The 18641-nt window shown below is 47.7% G+C and overlaps 1 protein-coding gene across 2 annotated transcripts in view; it reads left to right on the top strand.

The window, feature by feature from the left end:
• Positions 1 to 18641, top strand: part of FBXO9 (F-box protein 9) — a 373518-nt gene that overhangs the window by 170322 nt on the left and 184555 nt on the right. For both annotated transcript variants that reach the window (XM_086926428.1, XM_086926427.1), the window contains exon 8: positions 6154 to 6272. In XM_086926428.1, coding sequence (XP_086782554.1) covers positions 6154 to 6272 — 119 coding nt within the window. The remainder of the gene's footprint in view (positions 1 to 6153; positions 6273 to 18641) is intronic.

An 18641-nucleotide genomic window follows, 5' to 3' on the forward strand; every position in this document is an offset into this window, starting at 1 on the left:
GCCACCGCACCCTAGTGAAGCGCCTCAGCAACATCGGGATCCGAGAGAAAGCACTGGAGTGGATCATCTCGTTCCTCGCCGGAAGAACCCAGAGAGTCCGCCCCCCCCGTTCAGATACGAGGCCACCGAAGTCATCTGCGGCGTACCACAAGGATCTTCCCTCAGTCCAACCCTCTTCAACGTCTACATGAGCCCCCTCGCAGCCATCGTACGCCAACACAACCTCAACATCATCTCCTACGCCGACGACACCCAGCTGATCCTCTCCCTCACCAACGACCCCACCACCGCCAGAGCCAACCTACACGAAGGGATGAAAGACGTCGCCGACTGGATGAGGAACAGTCGCCTCAAACTGAACTCAGACAAGACGGAAGTCCTCATCCTGGGATCTTCACCCTCCGCCTGGGACGACTCCTGGTGGCCCCCGGCCCTGGGCACCGCTCCCAAGCCAACAGACCATGCACGCAACCTGGGCTTCATCCTCCCTGTCGATGACCAGACAAGTCAACGCCATCTCATCTTCATGCTTCAACACCCTGTGCATGCTCCGCAAGATCTTCAGATGGATCCCCACTGAAACCAGGAAGACAGTCACCCAGGCACTCGTCACCAGCCGACTGGACTACGGGAATACCCTCTACGCCGGAACCACAGCCAAACTCCAAAAAAGGCTCCAGCGCATCCAGAACGCCTCCGCACGACACATCCTGGACATCCCCCGACACAGCCACATCACCGGACACCTGAGACCTGCACTGGCTCACCGTCAGCAAGAGGATCACGTTCAGACTCCTCACCCACGCACACAAGGCTCTCCACGACCTGGGCCCCAAGTACCTCAACGACCGCATGACCTTCTACACGCCCACTCGCCAGCTACGATCGACCAGCCACGCCCTCGCCACCGTACCACGCATCCGCAAAGCCACCGCCGGAGGAAGATCCTTCTCCTACCTGGCAGCCAAGACCTGGAACACCCTCCCCACCCACCTTTGGCGAACCCAGGACCATCTCTCCTTCAGAAAGCCGCTCAAGACCTGGCTGTTCGAGCAGTAGCATTCCCCCTCCCCCAGCGCCTTAAGACCCTCCCGGGTGAGTAGCGCGCTTTATAAATGCCGTGATTGATTGATTGATTGACGGTTGTGCTCTTCCAGCAATACTTAACCAACAGCACTATTACAGTAAGGATACTCTGAAGGACGTCCCCTCCACTTCCGAGGAAGATAGAGTGCTGGGAGAGAAGGATGGACTAGTTCACTCAAAGGAAAGCGTTCATGGAGAAACTAAGACTTCGAGGTCGGCAATGCTGGAAGAAAGAAGAGGGCATTAGAGATTGAGATAGAGAACTTAATGAAGAAGTCCTTTGAGGAACCGACACAGGACATTGTAACGACAGAACAGGAAGAAACACTTGAAGAAAAGCAGGACACAGATGTGGGGAAAGAGGAGGAAGAGCGCTGTCGGAGGAGTCAAGTAAGAATTGCATCAAGGGGAGATAGAATCCTGCCCCTCAAACTGTGAAGGAGGAGGTTGAGCCTTCAGGGTGGAAATGGAGGTAAAAATGAACTGCTTTCTCCCTGAAACAGAACTGTAGCCTAGAAGAATAACCAGAATCTTCCCATGCTCCCCAGTATTGGTCAGCGAGGCAGAAAGGTTTACTGTAAACCAGCAACAGGGAAGGAAGTCACACCCCACATAGAAAAGAAATACAGGGCCTCAACTTAAGTTGCCAAGTATATTTAAGGCCATGTCGAGCCAGGAAGGAAAATTGAAAGGGCTGGAGGTACACACTGGCAAATTGCCATTTCCAACACCCTGTTGAATCAACAATGTCACCAATACTGTGAGGATATGGAGGAACTCAGGTCACCCCTCTTAGAGGTGTGCGATAAGAGAGAAAAGCAATATTGAGGGAGGAAAGAACTTCGCCAACTTATGCCTTAAGTCCGCTTTCAACGCTGCTGACTATGGGGACGGTCATGAAGAGATGTGTTGCTGCGCAACTCCTGTTGTACTCCTTGGGTACAATCTAGTATTGTTGATAAGCTTCTCACAGGAAAACAGCTATTTAGCCCTGGAGGAGATAAAGGTGAATACAACTGCAGATATTGGGGAACCCCTTCGTGTGTTTAGACCTTCATTTAAAAGTGGAAGCCTTCAAGAAAAGAGAGGACAGGGGAAGCAGATGTTTGGTGCCCAGGGCCAGAAGCAGCCAAGGGCCAGCCAGTTTCCGGGCCATGGGTAGTAACAACAGCAACAACACCTAAGCCTCTGTTTAAAAGAAAAGGTAAATCTAGAAGCTGAAACTCTAGAGGATCTGCAGTGGGCTTTCCAAAGTGATTCAAACTTACCTTACCCAGTCCCAACTCTCCTGCAGGGCGAGAATAAAGGATTTCCTCAAAAACAGGGGAGCCATTCCCAAAGGCAAGTGAGTTATAAATATCATTTGTCACAGGTACTGCATAAACTACAAACAAAGCCTACCAACAAAGCCACCAAAATATCAGCTTAACAGGAAGGGCTAATGACAGATCCTGCTCTAAGGGGTCTAAGAGCTGCTGACAAAGAACTCCATACAGAAGATGCTGTGTGAAGAAAGAAGCACAGGTGTGTGATCAGTTTATAATCTTGTCCCAAAACAAGACTTGATCGTGTGGGATATCTTACACCTGCACTTTGTAAACCGGAACATAGACACAGAAACGTCAAATTACACTACAGGATGTAATACCTTTGCTTGATGAAGGGGACTTCTTAGCAATAATAGACGACAGATACTTACTTCTGCATGCCCATTCACATAGCACACAGGAAGTACCAAAGATGTGTGATGGAGAGAGAGCATTACCAATTCAAAGTCCTAACGTTTGGAATTAAATCAGCACCAAGGATCTTCGACAAGGTGCTGGCTGTGGTAGCCTCACACCTCCGAAGGCAGGACTAACATGTCTACCCCTGCTTCGATGACTGGCTCATAAAAGCAAATACCTCAGAGATTTACCAAGAAAACATGACAAGAGTGGTATCGCTCCTACACACTGGGATTCACAGTGAACTGGGAGAAATCATCTTCCAGTCCATTGACAAGGAAAAGTTTCCTAGGAGCACAACTCGAAGGTTCAGGTCATACCAGTGCATGTTCACCTCTACCAAACATCACGGTCTGACTGTGAGGACCATAGTGCACCACAGAGGATGTGAAAATCAATGGGAACAAGGCTGAGACACCTGGGATGATCTAGTGGTTGTTACAGTCAAAGTGAACAAGGGACTGAGGTGGTTGAATGTAGAGAATGCAATCAAGAGCAAATTCTTTAAGGCACTAACTACCACAGCCATCATCATCACAGATGCTTCACTGGCCGGTTGGGGAGTACACATAGACACTCTAAAGGTGAGGAGGCTATGGTCAGAACAGGATGCTACAAAATACATCAATTTTCTAGAGCTGAAGACAATCTTGCTACTAGTAATGCCTTACAGAGCCAAGTCCGAAAACAAACTAGGAGGGACAGTATCATACCCACAGTCACAACTGGCCCACACCATTTGGAATTGGGCAATCGCAGAGAACATCTCACTGCTGGAAAGTCATGTTCAAGGGATGGAGAACGTACAAGCAAATGGTCTAAGAAGCAAACAAGACTCACAAATGACTGGGAGGTTAAGCAGTCTATACTGGACACACTTTTTGATCTATGGGGAACACCAGACGTCGATCTTCCGCAACACCAGAAAACGCTGGTGCTTTGTGTTCAGGGACTACCATCCCCAGTCTTTGGGCAGTGTCCTGTTGATAACTTGGTTTAACATTTTTGCATACACTTTTACTCCGATACTGGTAACCCCAACTTTTCTAGAGAAGTTCAAGATTTCCAACATGACAATGATTCTCATTGATTCAAGATGACCTCGACAGTCATGGTTCTCCCATCTATTTCAGTTGTCGAAGCGGCGTTATGTCAAAATTTCTCTGCACAAGTATACCTTAATTATGCAGCGAAGGAAGGCATCTCACCCAAACCCAGGGGAAATGCATTTGACAACCTGGTTCCTGAAATAGATGTGTTTGTACAACTACATCTGCCAAAGGCTTTATTATTTATCATTAGAGATGCACGAAGGCCAGCTTCCAGAACGTTCTAAGCCTTTAAGTAGAAGATGTACATAACTTGGTGCCAATCCAAGAAGATGCAACACTTACTTCAACAAGACACCATAATAGTTTGATACCCGACACCTCTTAACAAGCATTTGTGATGCAATCTGTCTCGTCTTTGGGACCTTGTATGTATTTAGTTATGCAGCACATTAGCCTGGGTGCTGAAACATCTACTGTTCTTTAACATGGAGGGAAAGTAAGCACCAAACTGTGTGACACGCCAGGTTTGGGAACACATGAAGAGAAATATTGCCTTTCAGCAGGAAATGGTATAGTCCAAAACTCTGATTTTAATATAAAATCAGGACCTTCGGTGGCCAAATCACTGAAAATACAAGATTTGAAAAAAATATTATTGTGTACGGGTGCTCATGGAAGACTATTTCTGTGGACTGGAATCTAGAGAATGCTAAAGTGATTCGGGTATTTTACTGACCTCTGCTGGTTGTTTTCTATCAAGAAAGTGAAATAGAGTCAGTTGCCAGAAAAAAAAAGTCCCTCAGCAGAAAGCAATTCTGGTATTTTACTGACCTCCACTAGTCGTTTTCTATCAAGACAGTTAAATAGAGGCAGCTGAACAGAAAAATAAGTCCCTAAACGGAAGCAGACAAGTCCTAGGGCTGATCTCCAGAACACACAAAGTACATACACATATAAGTATATACTAAAGTATATACAAGAGGTCTCGAATGCTTGACCTAAAAAGTATAAATTCTCATATGCCTCGCTAAGGGTGCGTTTGTCAGCCATTGCAGCCTACGTGAAAGGACTACACGCACAAAACATTTTCTTACTTCCTCTAACCAAAGGGTTCCAGGAATCACCAAAAAGGCATTTCCCTGGAAGGAAGGTACCTCCGCAGTGGAATGTAAACCTAGATTTGGCAGTGTTGATGAAAGCACCTTTTGATCCAATTAATAAGACCAGAGTCAGACATCTTACATTGAAAACTGTGTTCCTAGTAGCAATGACATCACTGAGGCGAGTCTATGAGATACAACCACTGCCAGTACATATCCATTCACAAAGATATGTTTATAAGAAAGAAGCATTTTTTGTCTGTTCATTATGAATTACAAGTTTCTAAAGCCATTTGAGATCATTTTGTGCCACACTGAAATGCTGTGTAAATCAACTTCATACAGTCCAGTTCTAAGATGTCCCAATGTGTTCAATTGGAGTATATCTTTTAAATCGTTGTTATTTTTCTGTTGCGCTTTCCCTTCCTCCCAACTAATGCTGTTACTTAAATGTTTTCTTAAAGGTACCCCTGTTAAAAAATGTGCTTTCTCCTTTGGGGCAGGAGATGTCTTTCGCAATATTTTTCAGTCTTGCTTGAAAAGTTAGTTTCATCTTCTCAATGGTTTTGCTGTATGTGGATCTTTGTACCGTCCTTCGCTTTTTTCTCTTTCTTATCCTCTGCCAGTGTTTTTGACCAATATCCAGTTTTCTTGACCGGTATGTTCCTAACATAACTGAGGGCAAAGGCTACCTCTACCTCCTCAGCAAGTATGTTATATTCTCAACAAGGGACTCCACAACATCTCCTATGCCTGCTGAAAAGATTGTTCTAGGCCCTTTTGGACGCTGAATTGAGCATGACAAAATAAGTTACAGATTTCATCATGTAATAGCTTTCTACACCCTAGTGATTTAAAATAAAACAATTCTAATATGCAAACTGGATTGAGAGGGTAAGATAAGCGGGTGGCACTTCTAATCTAGCCCTTCACTGACTGGCTCATCTCAGTCTATAATCTTCCCCCAACAGATCTCCTTTTCCTTTGCCCATGAGTAGTTTGGAAAGGATGTGAATATGAATCTTCATTTAGGCTTAAATGTTGCCTACTCTCAAAATTACTGAATGGCTTTGTGATACATATTCTGCGAATTTGTAAACTGGTATTATATCACACATGTTTTGCACTTGTTTTAAATATAGCAGTCAGTCATTTTTTATCTACAATATTATGTTTCTTCATAACTAGGGATCCTGAAATTTGGCGTTTAGCCTGCTTGAAAATCTGGGGAAGAAACTGTAGTAAACCAAACCTGTACACCACATGGAGGCAAATGTTTTTAGAAAGGCCACGCCTTCGGTTTGATGGTAAGTTACAGTGGCCAATATTAAATGTATATCATCAAACGTGTTGATGGTCTGTGTGTGCTTAGAATGCAGATGCTTAGTCACGTCTAATTTGTATAATTGATTAATTGATTCACTGGTGAAGGATAAACTCTTTATTCAACAAAAAATCGATTCATCCATGCAAGTAGGAGTCATCATACAATTGTGTTCTGTGCAACTTCAGTTACAGTGCAAGCAATATTACATATACTTGAGGGGTCACAGACATCAAGCATGACACCATCCTGTGATTGGTACTCCATCTCTCCCGATCGTACGTGCCCCCACCCCTCCTTCACTAGGACTTTTATTTCTCCTATGGGCTATAGATCTTTTCCCACTTCTTTGGGCAGCCCCTGCTTTTGTATACAACTTTTTCTGCCAGTCTACACCAGTCCATGTCCTTTCCCCAGCTAGAAAGCTTTGGTGGGTCCCAAGCCCCCTACAACTGTACAACATTTAGGTTCGAGGCATGTGGGCTGCTGAATTCATATCTGTGCATAGATCGCCGCCTAGTGTTGGGTCCGGATGATCGCACATTGTTGTCCTGGAAGAGTCTTCGAAGTATCACGAGATAGGTGGCTCCTCCCCTGGACTACAGTGCGCATGGGCATCGACTCCATCCTCATTGTTTTTTTCCGCCATTGGGTTCGGATGTATATTGGTTCACTCTTGTCGGAATCGATATAAAACTTTCTTAAGGCCAAAAGGCCTTTAGCTTTTCGTTGGTATAGTCTTGCGTTCGGTGCCCGATTCTTCCAGCTCAGTTTCGAGCCGGATTCCAGAGAGCCGCGTGCTTTCGACGCTGAAGGCCCAGTCGACGCCAAAGACCTTATTGACGGACCATCATGGAACGAAGTCCGTTCAAGAGATGTCCCGTGTGCAACTCCAAGTATCCCCACATCGACGTCCACCCGGTGTGCAACAAGTGTCTGTCGCCGGATCATGATGAAGCCAGCTGCATGGCTGGTTCCCGTTTTCGATTCAAGAAGACTCTTCTGCATCGTCGCGCTGCGCACCAGGAGGCCCAGCAGACTGCACCGGCGCCTGTGAACATATTCGATGCCCGGGATGATGAAGGCGCTGACGGGAAGTTAGTGAGAACCTGTCGAATCCCGCGTCGGAGGTCGACTACAACTACGACGCGGACGTTGAAATGCTCGACGCAGAAGAAGTCGTCGACGAGGTAGGAGACAACGACGACGGGGCCTTTGGGGCCATGGAAGATAGCTCGAGCGAAGAGCTAACTCAAACTGACATTGGAGCCGGAACGCTTCAAAAGGCTCACGTCGAGGGATCGCCGCTAGGCCTTACCCAAGATCTTCCAGTGAGTTCTATGGCCCCGCCTTCGGGCTCGGCTACGGACATTGATATTGAGCCACACCCTGCAAAATCGAAACCGAAAGTGAAGACACCGGTCTCGACACAAGTGAAAGCACTGGTGCCCCCATCGAAACCAAAAGTACGTATTGCTTTGGTCGGCTCAAAGCCCTCGGACCTGTCGGCACCGACAAAGCACAAGGTCGTTATCGACCCGAAGAAACTGCTCAAGGGCGTCGAGACGAAGTCTGGCACGCCGAAGACAGTCGAGCCGAACATATCGGCGCCGAAGACAGTCGACACCGACAAAGGGCTCAGTGATCCAAAGGTTCTCGAGACTACGCATCGACAAGACAAGGCCAAGAGTGGGCCGACCCACGAGTCCACGTCTAGTGGTGCCTCGAAGGATTCCTTCGAGTCGACACAGCCTTCCGCCGCTTTCTCCAAGCAAGTGGCGGACTCCCTAAAGCGCATCTAGAACAAGGCCTCGAGTGTCGGGCCAAAAAAGATCCTCCACCTTCGAAGCCTGTCGATAAACCTCAGAAAGCGTCGACGTCCATTCACTTCACGTTGCCGCAGAAAGTGGCGCCGAAGGCTTTCGCCCCTAGAATGGCCACCAACATGCCCGAGAAGGTGTCCTTGGTGCCGAAGTCGACGACCGTGGTCCCGGCCTTAAAGCATCGACAATCTTCGTTGGAAGAACAACAAGAACAATTTATCGATGCCGAAACAGGCAGGCTTTCCCTTCATAAGCGGGAAATTGCCCCGGAACAGCCAATGGAGTCCTATAAAATTCCACTGAAGAAGAAAAGGGATTCCACTTCGACCCCTGTTCTTGTGGAACCGGTTTCTCCACATGGCCATGATGTCTCACCCACTTATTCAGATGTGGACACTGGGGAAGGTGATGAGGATGAATACAGCTATCCTGTCTACACTGAGCCAGATGATACCAATGAACCCTGGGCAGCTGCTGCTGACCCAGGTGATCCTCACTCTACCCCAGACACTCAGATGTATGCTGTAAAAACGTTGCCTACAGAGGATTCAGCTGCGTTTAATGCCCTCATTGAAAGGGCAGCGAAGAATCATGACGTCCAGCTCCATGCTGACCCCATTGAAGTGGACTTTCTTTTTGACACCTTTTCCGTCTCAGAGAGGGCTGTCAAGACTCTGCCTATGTTGAAGGGTGTCTTGAAGCATGCTGGGGAGATCTTTAAAGAGCCTACGAGAGCCAGGGTGATAAACCCTAGAATTGAGAAGAAGTATAAACCGGCGCCTGGTGACCCTACTTACATCAAGGGACAGTTGCCTTTGGACTCTCTTGTTGTTTCTAATGCCCGAAAGAGGGCTAATTCACAAACAATGGGTGATGCTCCTCCCCCAGATAAGGAATCTAAGGTGTTTGAGGCATCAGGGAAAAGGGTGACAGCTCAAGCGGCCAATATCTGGCGCATTTCAAATACACAAGCACTTCTAGCCAGGTATGACAGGGCACATTACGACACACTGGAGACCCTGTTCCAGCACCTGCCAGACGAATACAAAGAGGCAGCTGAGATGCTCATCCAAGAGGGGAAGCTGATATCAAATGCTTCTATTAAATGTGCACTGGACGCGGCAGACACCGCGGCCAGAGCTATTAACACTAGTGTCATGCTGAGACGACATGCCTGGCTCAGAATCTCAGGATTCAAGCCGGAGATACAGACCACCATTCTCAATCAGACAGTAAACCCTGATCATCTATTTGGCCCAGAGGTGGACACCACCTTGGAGAAAATCAAAAAGGACACTGAAACTGCTAAGTCCATGGGGGCTCTGCAGTCCCAGCAGTTCAGGGGTGGTTTTTTTCGTCGCTCAAGCACTAGAGGTGTTTCCAGAGGCCAGCTCTCCCCAACCACACAGTACTATAAAGGCGGCACGCAGACCACATACGCCAAACCGAGTCGAGGTGGATATCGTGGAAACAGCGCCAAAGGCAGAGGTCGTGGAAACAACAACTCCAGATCCTCCGCCACTAACAAACAGTGACGCCTTGTCACTGCCCCCCGACCACGCAACACCTGTCGGGGGGAGACTTCAACAGTTCCTGCCAGTCTGGAAGTCCATCACCACAGACAGGTGGGTCACACAGCTTATACAGTACGGTTATTGTCTGGAGTTAACATCCACTCCACCCAACATACCCTCAAGACACCGTCCTATGACCGACGAGCATTTGCACTTATTGCAGCAGGAGGTCCTAGTCATGCTGCAAAAAGGGGCAATCGAGCTCGTGCCTGTGAAAGAAAGAGGCACAGGAGTTTACTCACTGTACTTCTTAATACCAAAAAAGGACGGGTCCCTCAGACCCATACTGGACCTCAGACCCCCTCAATCAGTACATCCTATCGGAGCACTTTCACATGCTGACCCTGCAGCAAGTCCTACCGTTGCTCAGTCAGGGGGATTTTCTCGCAACTTTAGATCTAAAGGATGCGTATTTTCATATTCCGCTACACCCGTCACACAAAAAATACCTCCGGTTCACCATCCACAACCAACATTACCAGTTCAAGGTTCTGCCTTTTGGGGTCACCACGGCACCCAGGGTGTTTACAAAGTGCCTGGCGACGGTGTCTCTCTCTCTCTTACTCCCAGTACTTTTCCTCCCCGTAGGCGCAGCAAATCCCGCCCGCTGATCAGATACAATCAACGATCAGGTAACTCCACTTTAATCGTGGTTTTCCATCTAGCCTACATCCTGAACTTGACCAGGTTTTCGTAACCCCCCCCCCTTGCTCCCCCGCAGCTTTCGACTTTTGAGCGACCGCTTGTACTTCAGCTACCCACGCTTCCCTGCCTGGGTACCCCTGTAAGTTTTTTCTCCCCCTTTTTCTCCCCTCCTTCCGTCACCTCCGCACTCCCACACCACCCAATTCTTACCTCGCACTAATTAGTCGAATTCCTGAATCACCCTTACACTATTGTTTCACCTGCTAATTATATCTTTCCAATTGTCCAACTCTTGACATTTACACTTACCGTAGTCACCCCCAACCAACACTCCAACTACTCCCTGCTCCGGCCCCCACCCCCACCACGCCACATCCACATCTAGACTTTCACTGCTCTGATACTTATACCTGACAACTCACCCACCGACCTACCCACCCCACTCAATGCCCCAGTCCTCGGTCTCCCGCTCAAATTGCCCTTCTCTCGCCCACAGCACTGGTTCCATCGACAACCCTGTCCTGATGACGATCCCGACTAAAGGGGATCGAAACGCTGTCGACTTCACAGCTTGAATCATATGACTCATATCACGTTTTGTGCTCCTGTTCAATTTTTGACAAATCTTATTCTAAGTGATTACAATTTGTTTTTGTGGAGCTATTATTTGATGTAAATACTTTAGTTCATGCGTCAATCACGCTGTTCACTTTAGCACTTGCACCTTCACTATCACCAATTGTATATAGCACCTTGCACCAAGTGCCACTGGGTTGTCACATGATCTGCTCTGTACAGTGCTGTTTTAATTGTATTGTCATGTGAAAGACCATTCCCTTCTGCCTCTTGGTGAATAATACTGCCTTTTTTCAAAAAATTCAAATGACTCCTTGGTTTCTACCTTTGTGTAATGCATATTGCATACATTATTGAAACTGTCTTTGCATGATACCTGTTGGGAATTGTTTTTGCTTACACGACACACCCATCCCAACGAGGTTTATGGGTCTTTTCCTGTTGTTCTTATACATGGCGACGGTTGCAGCACACCTGAGGAGACAAAACATTCACATCTACCCTTATCTGGACGACTGGCTCATCCAGGCAAAGTCGGCCCAGCAGTGTGCCGCCCACATGTCCCACACCATTCACCTTCTTCACGATCTGGGATTCTCACTGAATTACCCAAAGTCCCACCTGCAGCCCGCCCACATACGGCAGTATCTGGGTGCGACAATAAACACTCTGGCAGCCACAGCAAAGCCGAATTCAGTGAGGGTCAGCAGCATTCAATCGCTGATACAAAAATTCAGACCTCAACACTCGCTTCCAGCATGAGTGTTCATGCAGTTGATAGGCATGATGGCCTCCTGCATCTCCATAGTCCCGCACGCGAGACTACATATGCGTCCACTTCAGGAGTGCTTAGCACGTCAGTGGACTCAGGCTCACGGACAGTTGAAGGGCCTAGTGTTGGTGAGCGGTCAGGCATACAACTCTCTGCATTGGTGGAATCCACAAAACCTTTGCAAGGGACGACCGTTCCAAGAGCCTGTGCCACAGATCATCCTGACGACGGACGCTTCTCTCCAGGGAGGGGGAGCTCATGTACTCCACTACACTGTGCAGGGAGTATGGACACCACAGCAAAGGAAGATGCACATCAATGTTCTAGAACTGATGGCGATCTTCATGGCAATGAAAGCCTTCAAAGTACATCTGTGCAACAAGGTCGTGTTGATCCGGACGGACAACATGACAGCCATGTACTACATTCAGAAGCAGGGAGGAACACACACTCCACAGTTGTCTCATCTGGCTCAGAGCATGTGGAAGTGGGCCATTCAGAGAAACATCTTCCTCATGGAAGAACACCTCCCAGGCAAGGACAATCAGATGGCGGACCTGCTCAGCAGGTACAGCCACCAAATGCACGAGTGGGAGATACATCCATCAGTACTCCACCCGTACTTCCAAAGGTGGGGTTATCCAGAGATAGACCTGTGCGCCACAAAGGAGAACGCAAAATGCCGAAGCTTTGCCGCCAGGTTTCCACACCACAGTCGCAAGGCAATGCGATATGGATGAACTGGTCAGGCAAATTTGCGTGCGCTTTTCCCCCAGCACCTCTAACACCGCTGGTGGCACGCAAGCTGAAGCAGCACTCAATGACTCTCATCCTGGTTGCTCCGACGTGGGCTCGCCAACCATGGTACACCACGATTCTGGAACTGTCCGTGGTACCGCATCAAAAGCTGCGCCTCACACCCAGGCTTTTGACGCAGAGCCATGGCGACATTCAGCATCCAGATCTGCAACAGCTCAACCTGGCGATCTGGCTCCTGAGGTCTTAGAGTTTGGCTACCTCAACTTACCTCCTGACTGTATGGACATCATCCGGAAGGCAAGAAAGCCCACCACCAGAGCATGCCATGCGGCGAAGTGGAAGCGGTTTGTCATTTATTGTGCAGACCACAACATTAACCCGCTGGATGCATCTATTCAAAACATCATTTGTTATCTCTTACATCTGTACAAATGTAATCTGGCCTATGCTTCCATTCGTATACATTTATCTGCAATGGCTGCTTATCTTCAAAACAGACAGCACCTCTCACTTTTCAGGGTGCCTTCCATTAAAGCCTTTCTGGAAGGACTAAAACGAGTCTTTCCTCCGCAGACGCCACCAGCTCCCGAGTGGAACCTCAATGTGGTCCTCACCAGGCTGATGGGTCCCCCTTTTGAACCACTGCATTCCTGCGAGATTCAGTTCTTGACATGGAAAGTGGCTTTCCTTATAGAGATTACGTCGCTACGACGAGTTAGTGAAATCCAGGCACTAACTATATAAGAGCCATTTATTCAGTTTCATTCTAACAGGGTGGTGCTTCGCACTAACCCTAAATTCCTTCCTAAGGTAGTGTCTCAGTTCCATATCAACCAGACTATAGAACTACCTGTGTTCTTCCAAAATCCAGAGTCACTTGCGGAGAGAATGCTCCACACACTTGATGTCAAAAGGCCCCTAATGTACTACATTGATAGGACCAAAGATTTTCGGAAGACTAAACAACTATTTGTTGCCTTTGCGCCACAACACAAAGGTAACCCCATTTCCAAGGCTGGTATTGCCAGGTGGATCGTTAAATTTTTTCAGATCTGCTATCAGAAAGCCAAGCGCACTCTCACCATTCAACCACGGGCCCACTCCACCCGAAAGTTGGGGGCCTCCATGGCTTTCCTTGGAAATATTCCTTTGGAAGACATATGTAGAGCAGCCACATGGTCTACCACACACACATTTACAAAACATTACTGTGTTGATGTGCACTCCAAGCAGCAGGCAGCTGTAGGGCAGGCTGTTCTAAAAACACTTTTCCAAACTGCTGCAGCTGGCACGGGCGGCCGCCGTTAATGGATGGACTGCTATGTATTCTATGCACAGATATGAATTCAGCCGCCCACATACCTCGAACAGAATATGCTACTTACCAGTGTGCATCTGTTCTTGGCATGTAGGGCTGCTGACATTCATATCGCCCGCCCTCCTCCCCGGCGCCTGTAGCGGCTGCAGCATTCACACATACTTCTGGCATGGTCATCATTCACGTAGTTTCACTCCATCTTGGCCACAATGGCTAAAAACAATCTGAGGGTGGAGTCGATGCCCATGCGCACTGTAGTCCAGGGGAGGAGCCACCTATCTCGTGATACTTCGAAGACTCTTCCAGGACAACAATGTGCGATCATCCGGACCCAACACTAGGCGGCGATCTATGCACAGATATGAATGTCAGCAGCCCTACATGCCAAGAACAGATGCATACTGGTAAGTAGCATATTCGTTTCGCCACCCCCGATGCCAGCATGAGCCATATTTTAGTGTGTGTGGGCCACTGATCCTCTCCCATGACCCCCAGCAAGTGCCAGTATACTTCTGGTTGAATATGAACGCCACGCACTTCCGACATCAACCCGGTCATCCCCACCCAGTAGCGCTGGATTTTGGAGCACTCGCAAATTTCCCTGCATCCTCTAGCACATTGTTCTGTGTCAGATCTAACTATTTTGTGTTGTAGCGTTCGGGGGGAGTATGATGTATGTAAGATTCTAAGTTGGATAAGTCTGAATCTTGCCCGTATGGCAATCTCTGGGACTTTGGATTGCTTCTTGCCAGTCATTTTCTTCCAGCAATCCCAAATCAGCTTCCTAGGCTGCCCTTAACAGACCCAGAGGGTCGAGGAGGTTATTAATTAGTTGCTTCCCTCCTATAGTAGGTTACTGTTAGACCGGGCACCATTGGCATGGGTTCTCTCTTCCATTTTTTGCTCTTGCCTCCTGTTGTTTTGCTCTGTGTTGGACTCTGTTTAGCTGGTCAAGATGCTTTGGGAACTTTGCCACTGCTGTTCAGTGCCAACGTGCAAGTGCTCTCTTTGTAAATTGTTGTTACGGATTAGTGAATTCATGATTGGCCTATTTGGTTTACTTGTCAGACCCTTGTATAGTGTGCTGTGTGTGCCCAGGGCCTGTAAATCACATGCCGCTAGTGGGCTGCAGCACCTGATTGCACCCCCTACAGAAGCAGCCTTTAAAATGTAACACTGGCTTGCCACTGCAGAGCCTGTGTGTAGTCAGGGACTGTCATGTTGACTTGGCACACACTTGCCAGTCCCTAAACCTTCCCTTTTCTACATATTAGGCACCCCTAAGGTTGGCCCAAGGTACCCCTGTGGGCAGGACATGCCCTGATGTGTGTGTCATGTCCTGATAGTGAAATACTGACAATTTTGTTTTTCACTATTGCAAGGCTACCTGTTCCCATAGGAAAGAATTGGGAGTTTGTTTATAACATCGTATATACCTAACTGGCCCTGGGAACAAGGTTGAAAAATAAAGTTTAGTATGGCTGAACTCAGAATGTTAAAGTGCATCTTTTAGTGTGTGTTATTTTTACATTTTGTGTTTGAACATACCACTTTTAGAAAGTAGGTATTTTCTTGCCTAACCATCCAATGTTCCTCTGCTAGGTTTGTGTATTGTATGTCTGGCTTTTGGATTACAGGGGCTGGAGAGGGGAAGCGGCTCCAGAAGTCTGAGGAGTCAGGGCTGGGCTGAATAGACCTGGGCTGCATTTAGAGTAAGGGGGGGAAGAGATTTCCTTTCACCTGAATGGGCCTGGTCTGCCTGTAACAATGCTGTCTCCACCTCCTGCCAGCAATCTGCATCAGTGAGGACAGAACCGGTTTTAGCTGGGTACAGACACTCTCTGCCTTCAGAGAACAAAGGATTTTGGTGTATTAAGAGGGGTCCAGACTTGTAGATCACTTCTGGGAAATCAAGGGGAACCTTTGCCAAGGAGAAGAGCTGGATACGCTGAGGAGGAATACTGCCCCTGTGCTGTTTGCTGTCTGGGGTTGGCTTGCAGTGGCTGCTTGCTGCCAAGGAAAGGAGGAAAAGGACTTTGCTGTTTGCTTTGTTACCTGCTTGAAGAAAAGATCTCAAAGGGCTTGAAACAGCTTGCCTCCTGTTCTGAAGGCTCAGGGACACAAAGACTTAACCACCAGCTCCCCTGAATTTTCTAGCTGGGACTTACAACCTGCAAAGAGGTGCCTGCTGCTGTTTAAGACCTCTATTGACTGTTTGTCGCAGGGAGCTGGAAAATCGATGCAGCATCAAAGAAGCGTGTCGCATCCACACTTGTTTCTGAGGCATCGCCAAAGAAACCGTCGCAGTACCTGCTACAGCTCGAGAAATTTCTGCACGATGCATCGGGTGCAACGATCTCTGAAGCCCGAGATCACTGCACTGATCCAGACGCAAGCCTGCTGTGCGGCTGCACGACATCACGCATCATACCGGATAAACACATCGCATCAAGGAGCCAAGACTGTCGCATTGTTGAGGGACGCAGTAAGAAACCAACGCATCACCTCCCCCGCAGTAAGAAACCAACGCATCATCTCCTCTCTGGTAAGGAACCGACGCATCACCTCCCCTTCGCTGTAGTAAGGAACCAATGCATCACCTCCCCCGAAGCAAGATGTATTTTGCATGACACATCCAAGGTACTTTTGACAAAAGTGTTGCATCTGCAATTTGCTTGAACTGAACTAATTTCTACCATTTGAAAGTCTTATTTTTAATACTGTATTGTGGATTTTTGTCTTGTTTTGGTTTAGATAAAGATTACTTTATAAACTGGTGTAGTGCCCATTTGTAGTGTTTTCACTGTATTACTGTATGTGTTCACAAATGCTTAACACGCAGCCTCTGAGATAAGCCTGACTGCTCGTGCCAAGTTACCAAGGGGGTGAGCAGGGGTTATTTTAGGAGTGTATCCCCCTTACCCCGGCTAGAAGCTAGGGTCCCTATTTGGACAAAGGTACCTACCTCTGCCAACTAGACACCCCCATTTCTAACCGTTACTTTGTTCCCCTTCAATAGACTGAAAAAAGGTATCTTGGATCCTGTATGGAGAATTTTGTAGAGAGTAGAGTAAGAGTGGGAGGGCCATCATTTTGAACAGCACTGCCCTGCCCATAAGAGAGATGGGTAGTTGGTACCAGTGTGCAATGTCACCACGTAGTCTTGTCAATTGTGGGTATATATTCAAATTGAGCAATTGCTCGGCTGACTTTGTGATCCATATGCCTAAATATTTAAATTTGTCAACAAGTGTCAAGACTGCACCGTCAATTGCAAGTGGGAGAAGAGCTCCGTATATGTTATAAATTAGATTTTTGTCCCAGTTTATCTGGTACCCTAAGTATGTACTGAATAGCCGGAGTACGTTAATGAGTCTGTGGAACGGTTGTCGAGATCTGCTTGCATAAAGCAGTACGTCGTCTATGTACAACGAGATGCGCTCCTCCCATTCCCCCCAGCGTCTATGCCCCTGAAGCTAGGGTCGCCTCTGACCCATGCCGCGAGTGGCTCGATCGCGAATATTATGGCGGAAATGGACACCCCTGGTGTGTGCCTCACAGTGGATATGGCTTGGAGATCGACCCATTCACACGTACACGAGCTCCTGTTTCCCGATAGAGGAGGCGGACCCATGCGCAGAAGCTCGGGCTGAAGCTAAGCCTGGGCAGGGCTACCTGAAGGTAGGGCCCTTCAATAATATTGAATTCCATACGAGCATCCAATGATATTAGTGCTGTGGGTTCATTTGGGTTTGCTGCTGTAACATGCATTACCCCGTAGAGGCGTCCGAGGTTCAGTTTGGTGTTGCGCTGGGACATAAATTCGGATTGGTCTGGGTGAACAATAGTGGAAATGACAGTAGCAAGCTGATTTGCTAATACCTTTTCCAGCATTTTAGTTTTAAAACTAAGTAGGGGGATGGGCAGATAGGAGCTGCAAAGCTCCAGGGGTTTGCCCTTCTTTGGAATGACTACTATTGTGCATGTTTATTTGGTTTTACTATACTATTCATAGTGTCTTCTTTAGTAGGTGTTAAGTCTGTCTTAGGATCCATGAAACCAGATATATATTAAGTGCATACAAAATTAATTGTTTGAGATGCTAATACCAGGTACTTTCCCATAGAGTTTTGTACATAATGTATCATATTTTATCCTGTATTTTATATTGTGCTTTTATGGTTTTTTCGTATGAAACCGAATTAAGATATTTTGATTGATTGACTACTATTGTGGTAAGTCTCCGGTAATCAGCCATCCTGCAGTGCAGTGTTAAACATTTCCAGTATTGGTTGCGCGACCCCAGTTGTCACACATTTAAAGAGCTCTGCGGGGAGCACATTTGGGTCTGCCGGTTTTCCGCATTGTAGGTGCCGGATGGCCCCTTCTACCTCCTCTACTGTCTGGTCCTGGTCGATGTCTTCCCTAACTTCCTGCGAAAGAGCTGGTAGGGGTAGGCCTGCGAGTAATTCAGCGCTACCGTCCACCGACCTGGCAGTCACTAACTGATGTATAGTCTCTTAATAGGATGCAAATGCCTCTGCAAGGTCTGCCCCGGATTTATATGTCGCCCCATTGCTTGTTTTGGTTTCAGTGACCCAGTTCCGTCTCTCGATCTCATTTTTCTAACCATGCGAATAACTTGTTAGCCTTGTCCCCTAGATCATACAGTCACCTCTGTGGCAAGTGCGAGATGTCTCAATGCGACTTCCTACAAATCCCTGAGCTTGCTTTGCTTAAGGCGTACCCTTATTATCAATTCAGGAGTGCCCGACTTGTCCGGTCATATTTTCCGCTCCAGGGTGTCAATCTCGTTTTCTATTTCATCACACCTGGAGCATCTCTGCTTCCTCAGTCCCCCTGCCGCTGCCTGGATGTAGCCCCT

This window comes from Lissotriton vulgaris, chromosome 6 (assembly GCF_964263255.1).
Source record: "Lissotriton vulgaris chromosome 6, aLisVul1.2, whole genome shotgun sequence".
NCBI lineage: Eukaryota > Metazoa > Chordata > Amphibia > Caudata > Salamandridae > Lissotriton > Lissotriton vulgaris.